The sequence below is a fragment of the Loxodonta africana genome, chromosome 12, assembly GCF_030014295.1.
Source record: "Loxodonta africana isolate mLoxAfr1 chromosome 12, mLoxAfr1.hap2, whole genome shotgun sequence".
NCBI classification, from domain to species: domain Eukaryota; kingdom Metazoa; phylum Chordata; class Mammalia; order Proboscidea; family Elephantidae; genus Loxodonta; species Loxodonta africana.
Window position 1 is genome coordinate 497,095 of NC_087353.1, and position 19,385 is coordinate 516,479.

Sequence of the window (19,385 nt, forward strand, 5' to 3'; positions counted from 1 at the left end):
CAGTTAATGACAAGCAGAGGTGGGATTCTCAGTCCAAGGCCTTCTGCCTTCTCCCAGAGGGCTCCTACTGCCCAGGGGAAGTCTTACTGCCCACATCTCCTCTGCAGTGGAACAGCGGTCTTCAAACACGTCCTATGTGATAACTTTTAATTACGAACCTAGGTTCTCATAAGGGCATGTTTTCCTCAATGGATGCCACCAGATAAAATTTCATAAAATTAATATTTTTGGTTAAGATATTCCTAGCTTTACAATTTTAGTTTATTGGCGCAAAGCCATCAAAACATCTGCACTTTTAGCATTTTGAGACTATGATCCATAATGGCCTCATCTCTGATTTTTCCTAAAAATCACTTTGAACATGGTAGGTGTTCAATAAACCTGTTAAAGGAACTAATTAACAGATAAAAGAAAGGTAAGATGAGCCAAGCCTAACCTTGGTAGTCTTTACCGCCATTCTGTGAAATGTGGGTGAGTAACTTTAGGCATGTGATTTATTGTCTCTTGGCTTTAATTAGGAGCCCTGGTGGTGCACAGGTTAAAGCGCTCAACTGATAACCAAAAGGTCGGAGACCCAAACCTACCACCCTCTCTGAGGGAGAAAGACGTGGCAGGCTGCTTCCGTAAAGATCACAGCCTTGGAAATCCTATGGGGCAATTCTCCTCTGTCCTAACAGGGTTGTTACGGGTGGAACTGGTTTGATGGCAATGGGTTTAGGTTTCCATTTCCTAAACGGAAATGAGGAAAATACCATCGATATCAATTATAATGAACATTTTACTAAGTGCTACTGTGTATCAGGAACTAGTCTAAATATATATTCATTAACATATTTATTCCTCAGACCAACCCCATGAAGTAGTAGTAGTATTCTCCCTAATTTACAGATAAGGAAACTGATGCACAAAGTGATTAAGTAAATTGCCTGAAGTCACAGGGCTACTAAGCCAGGATTTGAACCTAGGCAAAGTAGTTAGCTCCTTGACAGAGAGATATTCATCACACAGCTTATTATTATTAGGATTAATATTAAAATGTATATGATTTAGGAAGAAGCAAAAATTCTACCCAAAGGTCTAGCCTAACTTGAACATTCTCTTCTCAAAAACAGCACTTAATGAGCACTACAGCTTGAAACAGTGTCACTCCTTTTTCTGAACTCTTGTGGCACCTAACGCTTATAGCATTCATGAGCCACTTATCATAGTCCAGACTGAGATATCTTTCTGTGTGTGTACATTTGTAAATACAAAATGCATACACGCATCCACAAACACCCATATACACAATCATCTTTTCAGTAAGTTTGATTTTCTTTACAGCTGTGGCAGCATCTTATTCTACAATTCCCACATCTTTAAAAAGTACCTCAGAGAAGCAGAAACTCAATGTTTATACCTCATTAGAATTATGACAATGATTAGGTTTCCCTACAGCACTCGGCTTTGTTAACAATCAGAATAGGATTATCTCGACCACTCTGCAGTAACACTTATTTTCCTTCCTAAGTCTCCTAGAGAAGAAAGTCCTAGACATGGAAGACAAGCACGTAGTTCAACTCCAATCCATAAAAGAAGAGAAAGATCAGCTCCAGGTGTTGGTATCCAAGCAAAATTCCGTTATTGAGGAGCTAGAGAGACAACTGGTGACCGCCACCGCAAACAACTCCGTTCTTCAAAAGCAGCAACACGATCTGATGGAGACAGTCCATAACTTGTTGTCTCTGATGTCGACATCAAACTGTAAGTAAACGTCACGTAGCTCTTCCTCAGCTTTAGTGGACTTTGGTCTGTGAATCTCTCAAAGTCCGAAAAAATTTATCATCTTTCAGAAAAGGCACTTTCTGCTTTATATATTTGCTATAAAAGCACATAGGGCCTTAATATAGAACCAATTAATAAGAAAGGAAGAATTTCAAAGACAGGAAAAATACACACTACGTTCCCCTTTAAGACAAACTGTATGAAACAGCTGCTAAAAATCCAAAGAATATTAAATGTCTTCACTCAATATTCCTCAGAAAATTAAAGACTTGGCCTCAGATACACAAAAAGAAAGGAGACAATACATACCATGACCTAGGGATGACAATGGCCTGCAGGGCTATGCAATCCAGATGTCTTATAGGTAACACTGCTTTGAAGGACCTTCTTCTTTTTTATTCTGTAATAGGTTTATCCAATTCTACTCAGGATGGAAGGTTTATAAAAAGCAACAGTTAATTACAGCTGGTTGTGAAGTACTTGCATTACATTTAAGTGATAGTGAAAAAGGAAGTATGGATTATTGGTCATATCTTTGATAATTAACAGGAAAACAGGTTGAAAGAGTAACTTTTTTCGAAACGCAAGGAAACTGGCATATTCTTTTGCTTGTTGTAAGAATTCAAACGTGATAAAAGGAGGCTAAATCAATAAATGAGTCAGGAAATGACAAATTTCTGTCTTTTCATGAACACCATTTAAATGCTTTACTATTTTTCACAAGCAGCTAAGAACTCCTTGGGTGCTAAAGAAGAGCAAATCATTTTCAGAGACTGTGCTGAAGTGTACAAATCAGGACTCACAACTAACGGTGTCTACACACTAACGTTTCCCAATTCTACAGAAGAGATAAAGGTAAGGCACTTGTCTCCTGCTTTTAACTCCCTGACTTTAACCAGGCCATCTTAGAAGCAGAGGAATGTACAGAGTATATCTACACACCACAGATCTTGCTCCAACTTCACTCAATGAAAGCAACAAACATTTAATGAATATCTAACCTCACGTAAGTATTTGCCAAAGGTTCTAAATTCGGTCTTCGTGTACAGACGTTGGCCTTGTCTCTCAATGACGTAGAAATACCATCCTCTCTTCCACAGGAAATACACTCTCCTCCCATTTTGTTTGTCTTCCTTGAAGTGCCAGACTCATTCACTAATTTTTTTTTTTTTAGTGATCTTGTGGTTTTATTCTTTTAAATATCTATTGGTTTTTATTTGCCGAGATACTTTTTTCCTGTAATTGTTTTTGTTGACATAGATGGGTACTTTAGCTGAAGATTTATCTTTTTTAATGCATGAATCCAGAAAGTAAGAAGCAGTCATATCTCGTAACAGTCATTCACTAATTTTAAAGAAAATGTTTTCCAAACACTCAAGTTTCAATAACCTTAGTTTGCCTGTCAATTGTTCTTTTAAGCAAAATAAAATAAAATAAAATAAATGACCAGTTCATCTTGCAATTAAAACAGTCACACAAGAGCTTTTCCTTGAAACAACCATTGTACTTTGCTGTGCAGAAATGATTTATATATTTCCTATTTCATTATACAAAATATCGAAGAGCTGTGCACTCAACCACAGAGGTTTATAAAAGTAATCATTTTTCCTGCTTTGTCCAAGACATCCTCAAGCGAAATAGGCTTTTTTTTTTTTTTTAATTTTGAGTTTGTGACCGTGAAGAGTGTGAGGGCTGCCAGTACAGTCTGGTCGCACGGCCTCCATTCATGCCAGGGCACGGCAGCTTCCCCCACCTGTGCCCTTGTGCCATCAGCACAGATGTCCACACAGCGCCCAGGCCGGGGCGTCTCAGTGTGATGAGGGAAACAGTCCGATCTGTGGACTCATGGAATCTGCAGGCCACACTCAGAACGGCTGGCACAGGCTGTTCTTTACCTCATCTAATACAGCCTGAAAGACTTAAAACGCATCATCAAAGGTTTATGTCAAGGTATACATTCAATTATCACACGTAAAGTGAATAAACAACCAGGACTTATCAGGAGGAGCTAATATATAGCTTAACTCAATTTTTCTTAGTTATTCTAGATTTTTTAGGGAATATTTCTCCTGAAATTGTTTTTGTGAAACACTGAACTCTACATAAGAAAATGTGGCTTCTTTTCATAGTTTGATAAGAGAATATTACATGAAATCCACTGTGAAATGTTAAAATGCATAAAGGACAACCAAAACCAAAAACCTCTGCTGCCATTGAGTTGATTCCAACTCACAAGACAGGGTAGAACTGGACAGAGTAGAACTGCCCCCTAGGGTTTCCAAGGAGTACCTGGGGGATTCAAACTGTCCACCTTTTGGTTAGCAGCCAAGCTCTTAACCACTGTGCCACCAGTGATCCATGAAGAATGACCCAAACCAAACCCACTGCCGTCGAGTCGATTCCATCTGATAGTGACCCTACAGGACAGAGCAGAACTGCCCCATAGAGTTTCCAAGGAGCACCTGGTAGATTCCAACTGCTGACCTCTTGGTTAGCAGCTGTAGCACTTAACCACTACGCCACCAGGGTTTCCATAAAGAATGACAGTACAGATTAAACGTCTATAGATATGCTTATACCTTGAACCAAAATAAAACCTACAGAAAAGGCCCTGGGTACTGCATCAAAGTGGGAATTTTAGAGGATCTTAGAGGTATTATGTTTTTTGGACTCAGCGTTATTGTCAGTATTTAACATGGTATGAAAGAAAACATTTTAAAAACAAGAATTAAGGGTTTAAATATTATGCAATTCAAGATAATGGTTTCCAAAGACAACTTCCTTATTCATTTACGTTTCTTTAAATCAACCTTGAAAATCAAGCAATGTGCTTCAGAAGTGGTCAAGCTGGGGGTGGGGGGAGAGAGCCACCAGCACAAAAAAGCTGAAAAAACAACCATCCAGCTCTATACCAAGGCTTTCAACCCCCTTCATAATGTCATTTTCATGAAAATTCTGCGTTTGTTATATTATTGTCGCCAGATGTTTGTACCCTTGGTGTAGTGACAATGGGGGCAACAGTGACAAGAGGAGGACAGAGGCCATAGTAAAATGTGAATCCTACAAGGCAAACTCAGGAGGAGCACCGCGGAGCACGGATGAGCTCACACTGCTATTTACAAGTCTTTCTGAAAGCAGTGACCCCACCCCAGGAAACGAACTACACCAACCCACTGGCTTAACTGAAATGGTCTGCAGGGAGGTCTCCGCTCACGGTCTAACATATTAGTATCCATATTCCTTTCACACATTTACAGTAAAAAGAACTTATTTACACAGCAGGGAACAAGAATCTTTCAAAACCTCAACTTTGGCATTCTAAAATAAATGTTCTACATTAAGTTACCTCTAAATTTCCTTTCAGATTTTAAATGCTATGAGTCACAATCTGATCTAAGAGGGGAAAGTCAGGTAGACCTGGGCTTAACTTCCAGCTCTGCCGATTTACGACTCTGAGTAAACTGCTCAGTCCTCCCGAGCCACAGTCTCTTCCCAGCGTGACCGTAAGGCCTCCAGCCGTACAGAGCTACTTTGTGGCTGTGAGCGTAAACACACGGCACCGAGTACAGGACTTGGTACTTGGTATGCACTCAATAAACGGTGGTTATTGTAATTTTGACTGCTCCTGAAAACTACATGACAATTTCTCTTCATGGCAGCTTCTAACTTAAGAAAAGAACGCTCAATAGATCTTTTGGGAGACCTTTTCCCAAAGGCCTAAATAGTTGAACTTTTTTTAAAAAAATTCTTTAGATCTTTGTACAAGATAGACACTGAAGATGGCATTTATTACAATCATCAGCGTGTGCTTTTGTGAGTTAGAGACATAATAGTTTCCTTTCCTTAATTTAACAGGATACCTGACTCCTAATTTTTATCTATTTGTTTGCTGTTTAATCAATCCTTTAACCACAACCCCAGAGTTTAAGCATAACATTTAAACGAAGCATTATTTGTTGAAAAACATCAAGCTGTATTTAGAGCAAGATGTGAGGTCCATGAACCAGGCAGTAATGTGCTAGCCGACAGTGTTAACTGCCCTTAGTTCTGCTGTATTTGGAGAGCTTGATGTCTTTGGCATTATCTGATGACTGCTGCTTTTCTGATCCGGATATAATCTACTTCATTCAATACCTCTTGGCCATGTGGACAACTTATTTGAAAATTATCTTTCTCTGAAAGTTTTATGACCCAATTGACCATAATATTTAGTTTTTATGAATCTTCTATTTTTTTTTAACCTGGATACACTATTAAAAAAACTATTCTAATAACCTTATCCCTGTCACTAATGAAGTGAAAGAGAAGAGGGATGGTTCAGATTATTTATGCGCTACCAAAAAAACCCACTGCCATCCAGTGGATTCCGACTCATGGCGACCCTATAGGACAGAGTAGAACTGCCCCATAGGGCTTCTAAGGAGCAGCTGGTGGATTCAAACTGCTGACCTTTTGGTTAGCAGTCATAGCTGGTAACCGCTACGCCACCAGGACTCCACATTTATGGACCCGCAGGGAAGAAAGCAAAACTCAGCCATCTGAGCGTCTTGACTTTGATTTCCATAGCAAGATAAACTCATCCAGTAAGGACACACATTTAAATATCAATAACTTCACACTGGTGAGTATGGCATTGAAGAATTAGATATTCTTGGAATAAGGATAATCTTTTTTTATTGCCATCAAGTCAGTCAGACTCATGGCGACCTCACATATGTCAGGCTTTGGCTGTAATATTACAGAATTTGATCACCAGGCCTTCCCTCCACAGCGCTGCCGGGTGGATTTAAACCACCAACCTTTGGGTTAGTAGCCAAGTGCAAACCGTTTGGGCCATCAAGGGACCCTTAGGAACAAGGACACTCTCACTAAAAACTTATCAATTCTTTCAACTTACCAGTAGGCCATTTTAAGCTACAGAAGAACTAATTTCTATGTACACTCATGAATTCTACCAAAACCAATGTAGCTTATTTATCTAGTTTACTAAATAGATTTTTTAAAAGGACGTACTGGCAGAAGTGAGCAGCATTGACCATTTCATGGACCACAGGCAAATAAGAGGCAGTGTTAGTCATGAACTGATTTCCAACTTGGAGCTGTACTGAGGGACTTTTGTCCTATTAAGAAAAGGGTCAAGTTTCTTTGTTTTTGGCAGCATGGTGTAGTAGAAAAAACATTACATGGTTTGAAATTAGAGAGATCCTGTTCAAATCTTATACACCACTTAATAGCTACATAATTGACCAAATCAATCTAACTTTACTGAATCTTTTCTTCTCTCAAAGACGCAGAATTATAGTATCCCAATAGAGCTGCTGCGAAATTATAGACAATATATGCAAGGTAGCCAGCACAGTGCTTGGGCAGTATGGCCTGTAGCAGTGATGACAATGATTAATCACAATAATATCAATACGGAGTGGTAATAAAGGGGTTACCTTAAACTGATTCATTATATATGTCTAATTTAAAGTAAAGAAAAACAGAAATCATTTTACTATTACTTAATCTTCTCTATCTTTCCAAACATAAGGGATATTTGGAGAAAGCAATCAACAGGCAAAGTGACTTCATGGAGATAATCTGGGGCTAGTGGTAGAGAGAGAGCCTCTGGAGATCAGGAAGTTGGGGGCCCAATCACCAGCTCTCTGATTTCATTAGCAATGAGACATCAGGCAATCAGCTTACCTTCTTTGGGTCCCTCTTCCCTCATAGGTAAAATGAAAGAATAGGGTTAGGTGCTCTCTTGGTTCTCTTTTAGACCTAATTCTCTAGGGTTCTAACTAGTAAATACAGAAGAGTTTGCATGTAAATTTACCCTGCCAAAATTATCTCCATTATTCTCAAAAAGACTATGGAAAATTCCAAATCAACACCATTAAAAAAAGGAAAAATGTATATGAATAACTAGGCCTGAACCTTAACTTTAATATTTACTACATTGTATAAAAAAAAAAAAATATGCTGTCGGGAAATTATCTTACTTTCTGGAATGCTTTTTTGTTCTACTATAATCTCATTTTTATGCTGTCGGGAAATTATCTTACTTTCTGGAATGCTTTCTTGTTCTACTATAATCTCATTATTTAAGACTATTTGTTATCTATTTTCAGGGTTTTTAATTTCAAAATAAAACTCCAGCTGAGCTGAAACCGAGCATGCATGCTCTTAGTCCAAGAAAGAACTTGTGTTCTGAACAAAGTTTAAACCCACTGAGCCAGCTGAAAGGCAGAAATAAAATGAGTTGGAAAGAGACATACCAGGGGCAGCGAGCAAAGTGCAAAGGCGCCAGAGCTCATGATGCATAGGGCACAGGTGCCAGGTGAGGCTCAGGTCACACACAACATACTGGGTACAGAATGTCAAGTCCCCTGTACTGAGCGATGAACTGAGAAATCTGATTTTTATTCCACGTAGAGGGATTCTGAACAGCTCCATAACATAAAAACACAACAGGAGTCTTAGAGACCCTACAATGAAAGAGTAACCTTTAATAGAGCTCTCAGTAAAGCCTGACAGAGACTGGCTTTGTGGAAGGTTGTCAAGGTTGTGAGGATGTTTTCTATAGGTTGGAGATGTGAGGTTAGGGGCTAGTATGTCAAGATGTCCCTGGGTGGCACAAACAGTTACGTGCCCAATGACTAGCCAAAAGGTTGGTGGTTTGAATCCACCCGGGGTGTTTTAGAAGACAGGCATGGTGATCCGCTTCTGAAAGGTCACAATCTTGAAAACTCTGTGGAGCAACTGTACTCTACACGAATGGGGTCAACACGAATCGGAACTGACTAGATGGCAACTCACAACAATAACAGCATGTCAAGATGTCCCACTCTCAACGAATCTCTAAGAAACAGCAATCTTTGGGTCAGTTACTGGGGTGAGTCTTACCCTGGAACAGATGACCCCAAGAAGATGTAAGAAAGTCCTATTTTCATCAACATGTCATATTATATACTGTTATTATTTTATAATTATCATTTTAAATTCATGTTTTTCAATTTATTTAAAACCTACTGTTGCTACTGTTTCTTAGATCATAAAAAATTTCTCCCGTTCCTTATTCCAGAAAACCCTAACAGCACAAGTCTTATGATAGGTATCTAGATTCATGTTTTTTCTGTTATTTGATACAAAGACTTCAGACACTGCTGTTTCACATACAGTAACTGTGTACTTCCTATTGACAGGCGTACTGTGACATGGAAACAAGCGGAGGTGGATGGACAGTTATTCAGCGACGTGAGGATGGCAGTGTGGATTTTCAGAGGACTTGGAAAGAATATAAAGTGGTATGGATAGCCCTTAAATCATCTGAAAACACATAATTTTCTGTGTAAAAACGAATTTTCAAGATCTGCAGAAACTCAAGCACAAATCTTAAGTTAACCAATTACTTTTGACATAATTTTTTATCAAAGGGTTCTTTGCAACTGGTGTTTTTGTCTTCTTATTAAAGAACTGCCACGTCTATGTAATAAAAACTATATATTAAAACACAGACATGCAGGTGCTGTGCTCGTTTTTAAAGGCAGCTTCAGCAACTGTTTGATGATGCTTAAGGCATCTATCAATTTAGCTACTTATCCTTAGGTTTCTGCTGTGTTAATTGTTCTATTATCCTAATGCTGATTTTCTTCCAGTAACAGCTTAGTTTCTTAAAACTGACCTTTTAAATCTGTTTTCCTATGTGAAAGAGCCCAAATTTTTACATTACAAGAAGTTATTTCTGCTGAAAATTTGATAGTTATTCCATCTAAATTGACTGAATGTTGATTTCAAATACTTAAGAGAAAAAAATTAAGTGAATTTTACAACTTGGATTACAGGGATTTGGTAACCCTTCGGGGGAGTACTGGCTAGGAAATGAACTGGTTTCCCAGCTGACCAATCAGCAGCGCTATGTGCTGAGAATACACCTCAGAGACTGGGAAGGGAACGAGGCGTACTCCCTGTACGAGCACTTCTATCTCTCAAGCGAAGAACTCAATTATAGGTGAGTAAATAACACACAACTGAAAAAATTCAAAAGGTTGGCTGGGTCATTTTTCCAGAAAGTGAAGCCCACATTACACTAACTGGGATTTAACGTATTCTTAGAATACCTTGGATGAAAATACATTTGTTTCTTTGAGTTAGTACTTTCTTTAGGTAAGTTTCTCTAGTTTTAAAATTCTAACTTTTGTTATAACATTAAACATTACTAGAAGGGAAACTTTATCAGAACAAAGACTTTGTTGTGTCTGATGTTGAATCCTCAAAGCCTAGAAGAATCCTACGCAGCAGATAACCGGCATTAAAAACTATTTTTAGAAAAATGAATATTACATATCCCTGTTATCATACGTCATGTCAATATCAAAACAGACATTTACTGGGACTATTATTTTTTTTCTTTTACAACTGTAAAGCTGAATTTCTCTTTTATCAGTTTAAACATATTAGTTGGGTTCAATTCCAAAATCAGAACTAGTTACCAAATTTAAAAATGGCAGAATTAGATGGGATGGTCAGTCAGTCAACTCCTCTACTCTCTGCTATGGAAAGTACACAGCACTTAGTATCTGCCTTGTTCCCACCCATGGGATAAGCAATATGCTTGAATGCTCAAAGAGTACCATGGGCAGCCCTGACAAGGAATTTACTTTCTGGCGGTATGATTCCATATGAGTAGAGACAGGAAACAGCAAGGGAACTGAAAGACCAGTACAGTCTACTGCATTAAGATAAGTACCCTAAGCCAGACACATGCATACCACAATATGAAGTACACACAGCTGTGCACATATACATATGCTCTAGTGGGGGCAAAGGAAGAAGTGAGGCTGTGTCGGGTGGCACCAAAGGAGCTGGTCTGAGAAGATGTGACAGAATGCATAAGCCACCGACATAGTTTTGAAGGGATCTACAGAGCACAGACTGGTGGTGGCTGGTGATCATAGAGTATACCCACTGCAAGGTCACAAATAAATAGAATCAAGTCCAACGGGAACATCACAGAAAGCGGTCATCATCTGGCCTAAAATACCATCTAAATCTCATGCATGATCAACTCAGACCCTCTGTTCAGTAGAAATGCCAAGATCTGAATAGTCTGGAAAATAAACTTTTAGCTCCTAAAGTTGACTTCCTAGGAGAGGGTCACCAATGGACAGCACAGAAAAGCTGCTGAAGTCAAAGTGCCTGAAGAGCTACCTGCAAACTATGCAATGTTGTATGTCCCCCTTCATAAACAGGTCATAAACAGAAACGTAACCCAAAGGAGATAAGTTACAACAAGCACTGATGTGACTAAAAGAATCAGTGGGAACACTCTATGGCTTCTCAATCTAGAAACAGCAGGGCTCTCTTGGAAGGCAGTAACTGAGATAAAAGAAAAGACAGGTGTTTGTACCACACTGTAGTTCCAAGTTGACCCCAAAAAGATCAAAACTTCAATGAACACTGAGAGACAAGTTGTCTGTCATTGTTTTACCGCCAAGTTAAATATTTTTTCAACTGGCAACAGTTAGGTGTCGACAAAAGTGGAGTTAAAAAAAGAGAAGAAGAAACAAAAAGTAAGGATTACAGTGTTTGTATAAGAAGACTTTGGAAAATGGGTCATTACCCTTGTACGCTGACATTATAAAAATATTTTAAACTGTGATGATTTTTAATGGATATTTCCTTTAGAAATGCAATCGATTTTGGGATATGCCATTAAAAAAATACTGTTTAAAATTAGTTTAATTTACTTGGCAATATAAAAAAGAAGTATAACAGCTAAAAATTATCACAATAAAACACGAGGTTAATGTGATAAAAGAATTTTGATTTGCTAAACTTTTACTTTTTCAGAATGCCAATTTTATATAGAAGCTAAGTATCTTTTTCTCAAAAATGTCCTTAAATGTTGGAAAACTGAGAAATGTATGTTGTAAGAAATGGATAAATGCATCAATAATTCTTCTCAACAAAACTAGGAATAAAGTGGGCCATCTTCACATGCATTCTGGCAGTGACACACAGATAGGAGATTTAGTTATTAAATGCTGTGTTCCTCTCCCTTCACCCCACTGTTATATAAAAGCAACTGATGCCAATTTAAAGCAATTTCAGGAATGCAGCTATTCTGAACAACCAGATACTTCTGAAAAGCAGCTTAGAACACTGGGCCATAGAATAGAGGGATCTAAGATTATACAACCCCCCTAACAGAGACTAGTAAACAATAGGATTCTCCTTTATTTCACTTGCCTTTGGGGTTCTGAAATTGTTCAGAAGGAACAGGAGAGTTAACAGGAGGAAACGCAAGGGAAATGGTTAATCTCAATCCTATCTATGATTAAGGGGAAGAGGTTAGAAAGAAATTAACCAAAAATCAAACCCACTGCCGTCGAGTCGATTCCGACTCATAGCGACCCTAGAGGACAGAGTAGAACTGCCCCGTAGAGTTTCCAAGGAGTGCCTGGCGAATTTGAACTGCCGACCCTTGGGTTAGCAGCCGCAGCACTTAACCACTACGCCACCAGGGTTTCCCTCTCAAGCACAGTAGCAAGCACAGTTACGGAAAATTTTAAAACCAAAACATACTTTTTCCTCCCTTTCCTAATATCCTCCTCACCACACAGATCACTGAGGCAGGCGTATTTTTGCAATATTCTAAAAATATACAATTTTATCTAGTGTCTAAGCTAATATTACATTTACCCCTAACAGGCTTACTATGCTACTACACAGCAACGAGGCAAAGCAGCCACAGAGGTCTGTTTTCTGTACTGTTCTGAAGAGGCCCCTCCAAATTCAGTGATAGTTCCCTGCTGCTCACACCTTGTGCCTCCCTTCTGCCCCTGCCCCCAGCCAAGAATATCACCTTTGGAGTTGTCCAGTCATCTTAACAGGTGATGATGATTGGAGACCTCCCGTAGATCATTCTGTGCTGTATTTCCCCCCGTTTATCTGAAAGCAGCAGGAACATAAACTGCAAGAAAATTACAGAGCCCTCCAGTCCCTGGTGACACCTGTACAAGTGATATGCACTGGAGGTTTTATGAAAACTTTCCTCTTTGTCTAAGGATTTGATAAGCAGGTTCCTATTTACACCAGTGCAAGTACTTTGTTCAGAGTACGTATCTGCACACTAACCAGTACGGAAAACAGATTCTGCAGAAACGAATTCTTCATTATAAAGTTTTTCACTACAGTAAGTCAATAATCCAAGACAATTACTTTTTTTTTCTTTGCATGCTTACAGGATCCACCTTAAAGGACTTACGGGGACAGCCGGCAAAATAAGCAGCATAAGCCAACCAGGAAATGCTTTTAGCACAAAGGATGCAGACAACGACAAATGTATTTGCAAATGTTCACAAATGCTAACAGGAGGTAGGATGGTTTTTCTCACCCCTCCTGTTTGTATTGGTAAGAAGGATTTCAGAGAGTAAAATACTGGCAGTTTGGATTTCAGACTGTGACAGGTGACAATGTCCAAAGTTTTCATAAACAGACATACTAGCGTGATGCAGGTAAATTTGCTTTCCACTTTTTAGATTTAGTCTCTTGTGAGAACGAAACGGAACTAGAATTGTCAGCAGACCAACTGTGCCTCTCTCTCCAGGACCCAACCCTGGCAAAATGGGAAGCCTGACATCCAGCAAGCTCTCCTGAGTCTGTGCTTGCTGAATGTCAAATGTCAGAGAGATGTTTTCATGTCATTTTGCTTTATGAAAAAGATTTTAAAAACTCAAAATGGCAAACAAAACAGTGATTTAGGTTCACTATTATGGAAACATTTCCAATTGACAACTTTTTGTCCAAACATGAAATTTTGCATTGTCTTATTTGGGGGGGGGGAACTTTTTTAAAGGTTTTTATTAATATATAAACCAAACCAAAACCGCTGCTGTCAAGTTGATTCCAACCCACAGTGACCCCACAGGAAGGACAGGGTGGAACTGCCCCGTAGGGTTTCCAAGGCTGTAAATTGTTATGGAAGCAGACTGCCACATCTTTCTCCAGCTGAGCAGCTGGTGGGTTCCAGGCACCGACCTTTCGGCTGTAGCCGAGTGCTTAACTACTGCACCACCAGGGCTCCTTCATTCATATATGGCAAACATTCATAAATGCAAAGGACTTAATTAACTAACTTGCATTTTTAGGGAATCGAACTAAAAAAAGTGATTACTCATCTTAGATTAAGCCTTTCTTTTTAGGTCCTTGTCTTCTGCCTTTGAGGTCAGATTGCTTTAAAAATGAAAAGGGAAATCACACTCATAAGCTAAAGAGTGTTGTAACAGTTGCCTCATGGCTACGTGGGTATTCAGAAACATTGTAGAGTTCAACGATAGAAACCAACTGCTAGAAAACTTATCCTACAGGTTTTTGAAAGTTCAGAAATTGAGTAATGAGAACCAGTTAGCAGTGACTGAGACAGGGAAAAAGTCTCACAAATGCTCTCAAGTGAGCTCTTGAAAACACTGTCAATATTGCAAACTGAACGTAAGGACAAACAGTAAATTGGCAGGGTTTAATCTGTAGAGACCATAAATTCTATTATTAAAAATTAATTCCAGAAAAACCAAAAGCAAGAGCTGTGGTCAATATATTTTATGAACAGAAGACACTGAATAAACAAGTTAAAGATGTAAGCTTATAGAGCATTATTTCAGTTAAGAATATTTTACACTCAAAAGGAAAATATACTTATAAAAATAATTTAAAATTGAGTAATTCTCAATTACCTTCAAATAATACTGAAAGAATGAGGCTTCATTAAAAAAAACCATCATATGGTTCATTAGACAATATAATTACTATTTGATAACACAGGTCTTCCCTATTAGCTATAATTACTTCAATGAGATAAGCTATTGTATTGATTTTATGAAGGCTACTTGGCTTCCTCACCCTACCATAATAATCCTTTTTAAAGCCAGCTAAAAGGGGGAAAGGGCGGGGGACCTAATGTACCTACTTGTTTTTTCTTCCTGTTTGCCATTCCCGTACACTGAACTCCGCTGTCCATTTCAGGGGATGGTGGTTTTCCGACCACCCATATATTGTGAACTACTCAAGAGAGTAAGAGAATTGAATAGCCAAGGAAACATATATTTATTTACTCAAATCAAGATTTAGGGTCTGAGAAGGGAATTGAAAAATAGACTTGGAAGAAGAAAAAGCAGCCCAAGAGAGAAAATGGAGAGTTCTCGACTGTATAAAGGTCAAATTCCAACCAAGAATCTAGCGGGACCACAAACACACTAACTACCCTAGTGATCAGCTAGGTTTCTGCATGGACAGTAATTCTATAATCAAGCCAAACAGCCGGCTGCAGAACGGACGAGTCTCTAAGTCTGGGATACAGGCGGCTTGAATGTTTTAAAGGATTGTGAGTAACATACACAAATTACTTACTCAATCTACACTAATCTAAATCCACTTAAGTCGTGGAGCTGTTACCATTAGGAAGGAATTTAGGAATGGATGAAACAACTGGTGATGACAGTCCAGTGTGTAAGCATAACAAACGGATTTCTTGCATATAAATTTTTTAAGAAAGAATTAAAATTTCACAGACACAGCCACAGCTGTCCTGCCAGCACTACTCCGTCCTTCCCCTGAGGGAACCAGGGGACTGAGTTCATTCACAGTCGTCGTTTCTTTAGCTACCCATGTAGATGTCAATACAGGCAATTTCTTTAAAAAATTTATAAATATGGTGTTATACCGTATGTTTTCCCTTCAACATACTGTTGTTGAGATACATTAAGATAAATACCGCAAATTTAAGTCATTCCTTTCTCTCATCATGCCAAGGCTTCTGCACCTCAAAGCCTCCTCAGGAATGCGTACAGGCACCCTCCCTCACCCTGGTTAAATTACCTTCTGTTCCTGGAACTTAGAGACTTCCCTTTTCATCTCGCTCCACTGAGTACTTAAAATTGTGGGGTATATTTTAACCAGAAAACTTTTTTTTTTTTTGGTAGAGAGAGGGGAAGCCTGAGTTAGTCCAGTCCACCACGTTGCTGGAACCAGAAACCAATCCCGACCCATCCGATAGTCATCAAACTATCTTTCAGTTTCTTTACTCATCCATACTTGTAATCATGCACTATGCTCACCAAGTCAGGACTGTGGAGGGTGGCCCACCTATTTATGTCTAGAGAAGACTGGACCTCACACACAGTACAAGTGATGAAGAGTAAGGAGAGCCCGTGAAAACCTTTCCCATGACAGAGCTAACTGTGATTTACTCTGTGTGAAGTTGGAAAGCCTCACTTCTCGTCCGTCAGTGCAGCATATTGTATATTAATGAGTATTGACATACACCTACTTTAAATGCATACGACGTAACTAAAAAATTAGCTGAATGTTTTTAACTCTATGGTGAGTCCCTCAACTCATCTACTAGACGAAAGCCTGGCAGGTCTAACCCACTCAGAGGCACCTTGGAAGACGGCCCTGGCGATCTGCTTGTGAGAGGTCGCAGCCTTGACAACCCCGTGGAGCAGCTCTTCTCTGCACACTCGGGGCTGCCGTGAGTCAGAATCAACTCAGTGGCAACTAACAACAACTGGTGAGCTAGTTAGTATCACCTAGTTCTTAATTCCTCCTGTTTTTATTTTACTTTCACAGGCTGGTGGTTTGATGCATGTGGACCTTCCAACTTGAACGGAATGTACTACCCACAAAGGCAGAACACAAACAAATTCAACGGTATCAAGTGGTACTACTGGAAAGGATCCGGTTACTCGCTCAAGGCCACAGCCATGATGATCCGACCAGCCAATTTCTAGAAGCTTGTGCACGTCTAATGAATGGTGTACTGTACCTGGTTCCAAAGACTAAATTCCAAAGCACTGAAAGACTCAACTGCACCCCATGTCCTTTTCCACCTCAGACGACCTGCTCTCGGGTGCTGAAGGGATCAACGTGCTCCAAATTAGACCGTGGTATTCTTTGTCAATTAACAAATCAAAGTGCTACCAAAACACAAAGACCTGCCTGCTGGCGTGATCTGGTAGAACACCTGTGTGGAGAATAAATCTAAAGCTGAGAATCAGACTGACGATTATACACCCCGTTGTCACAGCCAAGAACATGCGAGCTCATCAGTAAATAACTGGACGAGGAACGCTTGTGTAATATAGTTCAGATCATCTTGGAGCTGCACCCTTCTGAGCACTGCCCACAGGCTGTAAATGCCCACGCGTCCTGAATTCATCATCACTATCATAATTAAAAGGGAGAAAAAGGTCATTTTTAAAATTCTCTACACCATAAAATGTATATTCAGGGATATTCTGAGAAGCGGTTATTTAGCAGTTTAACATTTGAAGGAGGAAAAACATAGCTAACGCATTTCAATTCTTTTTAGGTGTGTAAAACTTCCATCTTGAAAAACAGTATATTTACATATGTGTCGACAGCTTAGTTTTAAGTTAATGACCAAATACGTATTTCAAGTTTATACGGTGAAAACTTCTGGGACTCCGGAAATTATCAAAAGTGTCGTTTTAGTTTATATGAAGATTGTACTATTTTTTTTCTACTTGGCTGTTAAATATAAAGGTATTTTTAGTAATTAAATATAACTTATTAGGTGAGATGACTATGTTTAACTTTTTTGATAATACTTATAATTTTGTAACTTCGTTCTGAAACAACCAGATTGTGCCTTATGACCAAGAAATATCTGATTTTCAATTATGAAGAAAATCATATGACAGAGACTTTACTATCTTATATTTCTGTTCCAAGTCAGAGGTGATTTTTTCTCTACTAGCAAGATGTATTTTAGCGAACTAGCTTACAATTTAATTTGTAGTTGAGAAAAACCTGTTTAAAATACTTAAAAGCTACATTTCTCAAGCTAGGTTCACCTCTAATGTAATTAAAGAAAAAATAACTTGCATTAGTACGGCTATTTCTATGTCCATTAACAAAAAATGTTTTGGAGTGAAAAAAATCCGATATTTATGGCATATTCAAATGTTTACAGAAGATTTTGAGAATATGGTTTTAAGCTCAGTACTATAAAACCTAAACTCCCAGAGTTTTAACTCCTTTTCAAGTATTTGTAGTTCAATTAATAATAACTCATACCTGTGTAAAGCTTTAAAATTTAGAAGCAATTCCTCATGTATTTGTTTTTGAATCAGCTGCTAGAAAGCTTAGGGCCAATTTGCACCAATATTTACCTCACAGCTGTCTGCATCTTTTACTGCTCTGCCATCATTTTTTCTCTTTTCCGCTTTTCTCACCTAGTTATCGCACCCCTACATCCCCACCAGGCTTAGTTTTAGAACACACATGTTGCTACGTGCTTTGAGTCAACTTATGGACTCTGGAGGATTCGAGGCGCTTTGCTTTTTCCAGCGTGCGGCACTTTTCCCAGCAAGGACACTAACTGAGCCAAGAAACTGCTCATCTGAGAACTGTTTCTCTTACTACATGTAAGAAGGTTTCGTAAGTTCAACAGAGGTATCAGAGCTTTGCATCAAGTTAAAAAACATCCCCTAATAAGAAAACACCACAGTTTCAAAACACAGTGATGAGTTTCTGTGACACCCCCATGATCACAATGACAGATACTGAAAGTGGAATGATAATAACAGGAAAAACTGGCAAATACTTACTTACCTTTTATTAATTCCCTAAGTGTTCATGTAGGCAAGTAAAATGAATTTCAAAGACAAATTTCATTAAGTTATTCAAAGTTACACACACAGATTATTTGTCACTACTTGCAGCAGTTATTTTCTATAAAGTCCCCGCGAAGATTCACTTGGCCAACACCGAACACCAAAGCAGCCTTGTTCGGCCTCAGCTGGGATTCCTTCGTGTTATGCGCGTGCCTGTGTCTGTGAATGCTGGTCAAAGTGCAGTGAGTATTTTAAGTGAACACAACACTGAGAATAACGAGGATGGCAGAATGGAGGAAACCTGTGTGTTACTTTATACTTCCTTACACAGCACTTCAAACAAAATCTTGCTGAGAGAAATTTTTACTCTCATTAAGATATTATTTGTAAAACTGAAATCAAAATAGTAATCTTGAAAATAAAAACAAAGTAACCTTAACTGCAGTGATCAGAGAGCAGGGTTCAATTTCTTGCTATGTGTTAGTCAGACTGTCTACTCAGGCAACTAAAAATAAGCAGAAAGACAGTTTGCAGATAAAAATCATCACTTATCTTTCAGATAAAACCAAACCCATGCCAGTGAGTCCATTCTGACTCATTACCAACCCTATAGCATGGCGTAGAACTGCCCCATAGGGTTTCTGAAAAGCGGCTAGTGGATTCAAACTGCTAACCAATAAGCAACATCATGAAATACCGAGAAAATATTGACATTGTCAAGGATTTCATTTTACTTGGATCCACAATCAACACCCATGCAAGCAGCAGTCAAGAAATCAAATGAAGCATTGCATTGGGCAAATCTTCTGCAAAACAGCTCTTTCAAGTGTTAAAAAGCAAAAACGTCATCTTAAGGATTAAGGCGTGCCTGACCCAAGCCATGGTATTTTCAGTCGCCTCATATGCATGTGAAAGCTGGACAATGAATAAGAAGACCAAAGAAGAATCGATGCCTTTGAACTATGGTGTTTGCAAAGAATATCGAATATTCCATGGACT

General features: G+C 38.8%; 2 protein-coding genes across 13 annotated transcripts in view; one reads left to right on the forward strand and one right to left on the reverse strand.

Moving 5' to 3' along the window:
- The window catches only part of ANGPT2 (angiopoietin 2), a 62,594-nt gene extending 44,957 nt beyond the window's left edge, over window positions 1–17,637 (forward strand). The window contains exons 4-9 of the mRNA XM_010591867.3: window positions 1,511–1,743; window positions 2,492–2,619; window positions 8,955–9,056; window positions 9,594–9,760; window positions 12,998–13,128; window positions 16,378–17,637. Of these exons, the coding sequence (XP_010590169.1) occupies window positions 1,511–1,743; window positions 2,492–2,619; window positions 8,955–9,056; window positions 9,594–9,760; window positions 12,998–13,128; window positions 16,378–16,538 (922 nt within the window). The 3' untranslated portion in view covers window positions 16,539–17,637. The remainder of the gene's footprint in view (window positions 1–1,510; window positions 1,744–2,491; window positions 2,620–8,954; window positions 9,057–9,593; window positions 9,761–12,997; window positions 13,129–16,377) is intronic.
- Window positions 1–19,385, reverse strand: part of MCPH1 (microcephalin 1) — a 331,342-nt gene that overhangs the window by 167,125 nt on the left and 144,832 nt on the right. The window lies entirely within an intron of this gene.